Raw genomic sequence first — 10,147 nt, forward strand, 5'->3', positions numbered from 1 at the left:
TGGACCCTAACCCCAGCCATCCATATGATCCACAATTCCATCCACAATTCATCAGACCAGGCCACCTCCTTCCACTGCTCCATGGTTCAGTTCTGACACAAACGTGCCCATTGTAGGCGCTTCGGCGGTGGACAAGGGTCAGCATGGGCACTCTGACCGGTCTGCGGCTACGCAGTCCCATACGCAGCAAGCTCTGATGCACTGTGTGTTCTGAGACCTTTCTATCATAGCAGCATTAACTTTTTCGGCAATCGGTGCTACAGCTAGCTGTTCTGTGGGAACAAGACCTACTGTTTTGGAGATGCTCTGACCCAGTTGTCTAGCCTTTACAGGTCAAAGTCGCTCAGATCCTTACGCTTGCCCATATTTCCTGCTTGCAACACAACAACTTCAAGGGCTGACTGTTAAGTTTCTTCCTAATATATCCCACCCCTTGACAGGTGCCATTGTAACGAGTTGAGCAATGTTATTCACTTCACCTGTCAGCGGTTTTAATGTTGCGGCTGATCGCTGTATTTGTTTTTAGGTTAATTAAGGATCATGGGGTTGTACCAGTAGCCTTCATCTTGAGTAATGCAAGTAATGTGATGAAATTGATTGCGGAGGCCCAATCAACTTGCTAAGCATGTTACTAACGGCTTCCAGGTGGAACTTGACCCACGCTTGTGAAGTTTGATTCCGCAGCTTAAGGTTTCCGGGTAGAACTCGTGCTTGTGAAATTTGGTTCCACATTACCTAGTGGCAAAATTCAGCATTCAGCACCAGTCAGGTGTTTGGCTTCATATAAAACCGGTTTAAAAATGTTTACACCAGCCCAACCCTAATAGTAGAGTCCCTTTGGATCTTAAAGCCTCAAACCATGATATTTTAAATAAATTATAGTAGGGAAAAATATGAATTCTAATGATTCAACATACATTTAAGAACATAGAATGAAACAAAAGCTACAAATAGAAATTGATGACTATGAATCAATTTTACCTAGCTAAACTCAATGCAGCTTTATCACAGGATTGTGTGTGTTTTCACAATAATCTCTGGAAGTCCTTGTTTCAACATTTGTTATTGGAGACATGTCTACATGTATATCTTTAATCCAGAGAGACCATATATATATATATTTTTTTTTAAATCAACTATAACAGCAACTATCAATTATTAATTATCAATTAATAATTGATATAAAATAATTAGTTGTGTGAAATATTTAGTCTATGACACGGCTGTGGAAGGCTGCAAAGTGAATTGTGCAAGTCAGACAGGCCTTTTGTGCAAAATGACAAAGGTTATAATATTCTCAGAAAGTTCTGACTAAAGATTCAATCAATCATCTCCCCTAAAGGAGTGATCAATAATTTAAAGCTGAGGAGTTGAAATGTACTGTGCATGTGTGCAACCCCCGAAGAGCTCAGTAATTCTTAAATATAGTAGCATCATATTAAACATATAGTGTGATAAATAAATAAATAAAAATTAAATAGACAACCAGCGGAAGTTTCAGAGGCTATCTGGGTTTTTATGGCCTCAGCAATGCAGCCAGAGAACAAATTCAAGTAGCTCTTCTCTAAACGTGTTAAGTTGGAATCTCAAGTAAAGAAATACAGGGCGGGATCACACACCTCATTCTGCAGCTCGTCATCACTCTTAGGCGAGGCTAGCATCTCGAACAGGGAGGTGCACAGGTCCTCCGGGCTGGAGGACATCATGTTTCCTCCATCCAGGTACTTCTCAACCTCCTCCCTCAGGATGGCGCCATCAGCTGGACTCTGGGAAAGGGCTCTGGAACTGGGGCCATCCATCTGGCCCCCAACACTTCCTACCTGGTGACTGCTGAGGAAGCTGTTAAAGTCCAGGCCGACGCTGTCCTCCAGGCTCTCCTCCCAGGAAAGGTCCAGGGGATCCAGGGTGTAGCAGTCGTAGGAGAAGGAAATGTTGCGACCAAAAGCGCTGCCGCGCTGCCGGTTGCGACTGGAGCTCTGGGCTCGTACAAAGTCTTCCACCTGGGTCTCTCCGAGTGGCGCCACAACCCGTGAAACCGCAGCACAGGAATCTTCTGCTGCCGAGGCGGAAAATGGACCAAACATCTGCTTGATGGCCCGCGTCTCCTCAGTACCCACATGGTCTTTGTTGTGGAACGTCTCGAACAGAAAGACAGCTGCACTTTCAATGGTCTCCTGACCATTTTCTGTCCCCACTGTCAGAAAGAGACAAAAACAGGCCAGGTATTTAGTAATTCAGCTCATGGATGTCATAATCACTGTTGGAGAAATTAGACATTGAATTTCAAACAACCATTAGAGCAGAGATGTGTTGGTCATCACTAAAATGATGATGATGATGATTATTATCATTGCTGCAACAATGACCATCACCATTTATATCTCCCATCAGTGAGATGTAGATAACAATGTTATTTTGTGTCACTGTCTCATATTAGATCTGTGCCAGAGCCAAACAGCAGCGCTTATCAGTTTCAAATTTAGGGTTAAGCCAGAGCTCACCATTTAAAATGTGCCTCTGTACCTCGTTTAAATAATATTCCAAACAATTCATGCATAACTGGAAATGGGCTACACAAAGGAATATGGAATTGTCCAATTAGGGGAAAAATGTCAGAAAAAATAAAGAGAGTGCAGGCAAGGACGTAGGAGAGGCAAAGACTGTGTCTGTGCAGATGAAAGGATTTAAACCAATTAAAATGGTCTAAAAGCATCTCAGTCTCCCCTGCATGTAACAGTGCAAGAATGGTTGCTTTCATCCTTTTCAGAGTGCACTTAGGTGCTCCTTGTTTATTTGGGTCTATTCATACAGACCGAGGGCAAGCTTAAGACATAAAGTGGTTGTGATTATTATGAAAACAACAAATATTAAGCTATTATTGACCAGTGCATGAGAAGAATGATATTCCCCTCAACAGAGAGTAAAATTAAATGAGATTTGAGATTTGTTTTCATGAAATTGGTCTAATAAACTGTACATAAAAAGAACCCTTTACATGAGCGGGGGGTAAATTGGTTCAAGCATGTACAGCATGGAAATCACAAGATATCTTTGTCTTTCTGTACTTTAGGTGGTTGGAAGTTGTTTGTGGATTGCTAATATTTTCTTTTTCACCCCATTGCCCTCATACCGTTCACTCCCGAACATTCAGGAAAGTCTGAACTGGAAACAGGTTAATATATTCAAGCATAGGCAGGACTCTTAGGCAGGGGCTCTGCCAGCCTTAACGGGCATTTCCTGAGCTCTTGATCCAGCACACGCCATTTACATGTATTATAGATATCAATCGATCTTGGAGAACCAAGAAGCCCCTCATTCCTTCACACCACCATACCCTACAGAGCTGTGCTCAGCTGAGGGGTTGTCCTCCTGAGCTCCCTGTTCATCCAGGATTTCAGAGGAAGCGGGAATCCTACCATGTGCCAATCCCCACTCTCCCTTTAAGACGCTGCCCAGCTGCCCCCACCTTCCCAGACTTCACCAGAATAGCAAGAAAAGCAACGGAAGAGGGATTTGAAAACACCACCTTATGGCCTAGGATCAAATTTATCTGAATTTAGATCAAGAAAAATATAAATTCCAAATACTGTAGGGGACATTTAAACACAGCCTGTGTGTTGTCGAAGACGACACTTTCTGACTTGCAAGAAGGTGTAAGAACTGAAAAGTATGATATGGATAAACTCTCTTCCTCTCCTCATTGAAAAAACCTTGCTTCATATTAAAGTAGTAATCCACATGATATGTTGCGGATATCCAATTTCGTCCAGAGACATTTTGGCCTGCGCCCGTTGGTAAGGCCCCTTTGAAATTGAAAATGAACTGAGAGATTCCAGACTACTACACATTTGCGAATTGGTCTGGCGATACCAGGCTAGGGGGCTCCACTTTTCCCGGCAACAATGCAAAGATCAAGGACTAAGCGGTCCTCAAACTGTCGACATGGGCATTCACTAAAAAGAACAGCATCCTTTGATGAAAGAAATGTCCCCTACACCTCAGCTGATCAAGAAAAAAAAAAAATCTTAAAAAAGCAAACTTTTGAGAAAAGACTGTCGTAGAGTGAAGACGAGGGTCACTACAGATGTTGGGAATGTACAAATGCATATATCATATTCTCCAGGAAACCATGTTTGCAAGTTGTATGTCTAATTATTAAAATCATAGGGTTTGTGAAATTTGTTTTTCTACAACTTTGTAAGGTCCTTAGGTGCTTTGGGGTGAAACACAAAATGGAAAGAAAAATGTAAATAGGGATTTGATTTTGATTTGTTTGTTTTTATTACAATCGATTATCTAAAAATGAAGATTTATAAAGAATGTATAGCATTTATTAAAAATAATTATTGCTATATTGGCGCTACAGCACACTTTGGAATGTTACTGTTCGAAAAGGTGCCACATAAATAAAGTTTTACTTACTTACGAACAATGAAATGTGAAATGCATTCATCTTAAACAGTCAGTCCATAAACGAAACAACAGTATTTACTTTACTTACAGTAATTGGTCATTCATTCATGAAAGGGAAACAAGAGTGACATGAATTAAATATATGTTATGGGCTGAGGATGTAATTACCAATCTGTTTGGCTGCCAGAAGGATGTTCTTCAGCTCATGGGAGGCAGCTTGCTGCTCCCCCTTGGCCCTGTGCTGTGTGCAGAACTGGACAATCTTCTGCCACGTCAGGCCCTCTCTGGCAAATAACTCCTGACGTTTCAGACGTTTTGTCTAAAGACAATTGGAGTTGAGGAAAAACAAAGTGGGTACAACGGAAAAACAATACCACTTTGGCTTTAAAATGACATGCTTGTGAAAGTACTTGTGCGCGCGAACACACACACGCTTGACTGTGACTGGACAACTTCATTTAATAAGAACCCAAGCCCCACACAGCTGACTACTAATGGACACCTCTCAGTAAAAAGTAGGAGCAGAGGCAATTTCCTAAAGAAAGTTTCTGTGCTTTTGCTTTGTCTAAAAATGAACGGTTTGTAAAAATGTATCTGCTTTTTAGAGAAAATCAATTAAGTTATACAATCCCATATCCTTAAGCAGGTTTAGAACTGCTAAATATATACCAAAAATCTCTATCCACATTTTATTTGTATTTTCATGATTTTGATGAATAGTTACGGTTCACAATTGTTATGGATCACACATAGGGGCAAATTCACAAAAGGATTGAGCTGCTTTTGCAGCCACTAAATCGGTGCAAAAAACAGGAAAAAGCAACCCCCAAAGGGTGAAATGCACCGCTTACTGCGTTGCCACACAAAAAGCTTCTCGTTGCACGAGTGCTTTTTGCGCATATTTACATGAGGTATTATTAGGGCTGCGACTCAGAATTTTGTCAGTCGAATGAGATTCGGCTGTTCAATGCGAATATAAGACTATTTGTGGGAGGGGGTGACTAGAGTGCATATTGCGCACCTGTCTCCCTCTCTCACTGTACCAAAGATGTGTGCCAGTGATATTGTATCCTGTAATTGTAATGGACACTGACTGAAAACCCCAAAAAAGGCCTGCTCAACTTGAACTTGAGGTCTCCCTGCCCCCCTGTTGCCCCTCAGTAATCAATGTTCACAACACAACATACATCCAGTAATTACAATATACAAATACAATCAAAGTATTATTATATAAATTAAACTTGTATTTATTTTTAACTTAGTATGCAATGTGATTTTAGCTTATGTCTAAAATGGTATTTTGTACAAAAATAGGGCAATGTATCTAACTTCAATTATTTAGCAAAACTCCATATTCTTAAAACAACAAAATGGTCTATTTGAACCACAATATTTCACAGTGAGAAGGTGACATGCTCAGTCTTTTCTAGTTTGGGTTTCTTGGGTGCTGCTCAGTCTAAGAGTAAATTTCAATTTGGTTTGTACCATTCATGAAGTCCACCATTTGACTATTCTTACTAGATGAACCTGAAAAACCACCCTATTGAATTAAGTCAAGTAAGCCACTCTCAATTCTCTTAAAAACAGGTTACCTGCTTGTTTTTAATGCAATGTTAAATTAGTAAAGGTAAATGTGGAGAAGACAAGTCCGAGGCATAAGGAGTAAAACTGTTACCAGAGGATTTCTGTTCAGCTATCACAAATGACTGATGTGTACATGATGTGAGCACCGTTACATTTAAAGAAGTACGAGTAATTAAAAATATATATATTGTGAAAAATAATTGGTATTGGACAGCATAAGATTTTTCAATATTTATACATTTTTGCTGAATAACAAAAATATGAATCCATTATTATAATGATATATACACTTTTTCGGTCCCCATGGGAAAATGTGTCCTCCGCATTTGACCCATCCTAACTGTTAAGGAGCAGTGGATAGCTGCAGCATGGTGCCCCAGAATCAACTCCAGTTCAAGAGCCAATACTTTGGTCAGGGGCATCAGTGTTTAACCCCAACATGAACATAAATGTCTTAAGGGTGCTCGTTTCCTCCCACCCACAGGAAACCTATGTGAACATGGGGAAAACATGCAAATTCCACACAGAGAGGCACCAGTGGGGTTTGAAACCAGAACCGTCTTGCCGTAAGTTAACAGTGCTTAGCACTGAGCCCCCATGACAAGCTTGAATGTATATCTTTCAAATACCATTACATTTAATACCATATGAGGAAATATCCTGTTCGTTGGGATTCAATGCCAAACAGTATGGTTTCAGTTTAATTTCAAAATAGTACTCTTACAATGAGGAGTGTGACTCCTAATTATGTTTTGGTCTAGTTCAGTGAACTTGATTAGAACAATCAAAACAAAAAAAAAAAACACATTTCTTGTGGGTTTTGACGGTTTATTGTTTTGGGAGATATTCTGTACCATTTAATACATCAATTAATATCGCCTATGGACTAATAAAGTCTTACATTTTCTTATGTACTCTTTCATAGCCAAAATGATATGTAAAATCTGCAAACTTTCCAATGTTTATGCTGCCATGCCACAGCCCAAATCAGACCAAAACATCACATTTATCTCACACAACCATTTCATGCCAATCGTCTATATGTGCAGTATAAGACCTGCCTGCATAGTGAAAGGATTTCAAACAGAGTCCCTCCCTTGAGGAGCTGGTATTAGATCTCATCATGTCAAAAGGTTCATATGCAGGGTAGTTAAGTATCTGCACAATGACTCCATTACAATCAGCACTTCCATGTCTTCTAAAACTAAGCATTTAACCACAAGCTGTGAGATTATCTTAGAGCAACCCTGGCCCTCTTTTTCCCAGAGCAGCAGTTTTTGCACTCAAAGGATTTAACAGAGGGTGAAAAGGGCAGAGGCGGCAGTCTTGAGACCAGTCCCAAATCCAAGTGTCAGGAACAGCAGTTATGACAAAGGAGGAAAAACATAGAAACCCAACACTGCATATATTGCAAAAATAAAAAAGAAACACAGGGAAATGAACAGGTTGAAGGCTATGAGAACTAGACTATGAAAATTGGGAGGGATGTAAACAAAAGTAGAAAAAGACAGCACCAAAATGTTGTACGTTTGGGCAGCAGTGTGGAGTCTTGGGTGCTGAGGTGGGGCAAGTGAAACCCCCAAATAGTCAGAGGAAGGAAGAAACACACCCACCACTCTCAAACATATCAAAATATAATCCTCTCTAAGCCATTATATCCCATCATGGAACAGTAATTCTTCAAATCAACACCAAGACACCAATCAGGAATAGGCGTAGAAGTTGGTTTAGCTATTAAACCCTAAAAAAGTGTATTTGTAGCAAGAAGTTTCCTCTTTTTCCATTGACCTTGGGAAAATATTTTGAGTACCACAACAGTGTAACAGGGAGATTCCATCAGTTATTCACACTGTAGCCGTCTAGTAAGAAGGCAAATCACATTGTATGCAAGTTACTACGGCTGAATATATATAGCAATTTATATCATTAGGATATACTCCTTGAAATGCATCATCTCGTAAAGTTACCGAACATGTTTAACAAACTAGAAATGCACGGATTGCAATTTTCTTGGCCGACTCCGATTTAACCTTTTTTTAAGTCTGACCTTCAGATTCTGATTTCCGATCTGCTGTACGTCAATGACAAATGCATCATGTGACCTGATCACACTCACGTGATTTGACAGGTGCACACACTGCAATTTACCACTGCAATTTCCAGTTACCACAATAGTGAGATTGCTGATTTTGACACTGTGTTTATTGTTCATTATTCACTATGGAACAATAATAGATCATGAAACTGTCACTGAGTTCCAATAAAATAGAATATGGGACTGTCACCAATTTTCACTATAATTCAACATGTAAACTCTCACTGAGTTTTAGTAGAACACAACATATAACTAACATGGAAGTGTCCAGTTCAAACTTCAAATGAATGTCTCTTTCACGTTAAGTGCAAGTATACATTTATATTATATTTATATGGTACTTTCCAAATAAATTGGAATAATACAAAAAAAAAAAACCGAATAAAATAAATGACCAACTCTTCTCACTCCCGTTCACTGGAAGTCCTTCTTCCCTCACCGTGCATTAAACCAAGTAAAACCAAGACTCATCAAGATCCAAGTTTAAAAAAAGAATGGAACCATCACAAGCGGCGCTCCGCTGTCACAGCAGTACAAACGCAGTCTGCACAATGTTGGAATATTGTCAGGCGATGAATAAATAATTCATCTAATCTTCTTTGTTTACCTTGAAGTAACTCCAAACAGCCGGCATTTTCTTTCTGTCGCTCTCTTTTTTAGCCTCAACTACGCAACTGCATTACAATACGTTGGTATCGGGTTTGAGTATTAGATCATTTTGACCAGTACGGTACATGAGAACGGTATCGGCCGTGAAAATTTGACCGCCACAAAATCGGAAAATATATCTGACACTGATCGGCCGGTGAAAACCCACCATTTCAGGTCACCGGCCAATCTTTTGGTGCATCTCACGTTTTATATGTTAACATTACGGTCAAATTTTTGTGATTGAGTATAACTCTTCCACTTCCAATTTTACCTCACAATGCAGTGTTACACCTCGGTGGAGAACATGCAAACTCCACACAGAAAGGCTCCTATTTGGGCGGGTTATCTCCCAAATAGGAGCCTTTCTGTGTGGAGTTTGCATGTTCTCCCCGTGCTCACATGGGGTTTCCTCCACCTCACGTCAGTAAGGACCCCCACCAAAAACATGCACCCATCATCGTCTGACCAGCGATGGACACTTATCACCTGGTCCCCGGGCGCGTCTACGTATGCTGCCCACTGCTCCTGGCTGTGCCCCCGGAGGAAGGACAAGCCAGGATGGGTCAAAAGCAGAGGATCCATTTCACCGGCCACCATCAAAAGCATGTGCATGTGTGTGTGTGTGCAAGCATGTGTTGTAGTGTGGTGTGTTGCGTGACGAATAAAGACTGTTTCTTCTTTCTTCTTCTTCTTAATAAAGTACCACTCAGTGCGCTGCGCTCAGTGGATGTTGAGTGAGAGGAGTGGAAGGGGAGGGGTTACAGAATCACAGGTCGTAGGATCCAATCCGAGGGTTGTAGTTTAAATACCCAATAAATGTACGGTTTTCTTTTGTATTGATTGATTTCCGTCATTACATTTCAATTTCAAACTTCCTTCTCTTTTGCGTCTTTTCAGCTGGCATTTCGTACTTGCGTATTTTGACTAAGAATTGCGCAGATGGTACACAAAATGCGTGTAGGTTGGCAGGTCTGGGTTTATCAAAATGAAATACATTCTGCCAAGTAAGTCTAACTTGTCAGAGATGAACAGTAAACGTTTTTTGAAAGCTAAACTCGATGGCAACATAACATGAAGGATTAAAGGCAGAAGAGTTAAAGCAAAGCATTGTTGATCGTTTTAAAGGAATCAAAAAATTCCGCTTTTACATCGGTGTCCAATATCAGCGAGTACCGAAGAGTGAGTACTCGGTACACTTACTGGGTCCAAAGACATTGTATCTGTACGTCTTAAATTCATGGTATTGTGAGGAGGAAATGTTGTCCAAGCTACAGTGTAACTTCAGACTCCCTGGAGGTTGTAATGGATGGCAAAGAACACACTTTATGTAGTGCATTCCGGGACTGTAGGTGTCGACTGAGTAATGCCCTGCCAAGATGCTGCAGGGTGCACTTTACAAAGCCG

At 40.5% G+C, this 10,147-nt stretch overlaps 1 protein-coding gene across 1 annotated transcript in view; it reads right to left on the minus strand.

The window, feature by feature from the left end:
- ascc3 (activating signal cointegrator 1 complex subunit 3) overlaps nt 1-10,147 on the minus strand; it is a 126,055-nt gene that overhangs the window by 112,385 nt on the left and 3,523 nt on the right. Inside the window, exons 3-4 of the mRNA XM_080005073.1 lie at nt 4,582-4,732; nt 1,620-2,194 (exon numbers count right to left, since the gene is read on the minus strand). Coding sequence (XP_079861199.1) covers nt 1,620-2,194; nt 4,582-4,732 — 726 coding nt within the window. The remainder of the gene's footprint in view (nt 1-1,619; nt 2,195-4,581; nt 4,733-10,147) is intronic.

This window comes from Zeus faber (genome assembly GCF_960531495.2).
Source record: "Zeus faber genome assembly, chromosome: 8".
NCBI lineage: Eukaryota > Metazoa > Chordata > Actinopteri > Zeiformes > Zeidae > Zeus > Zeus faber.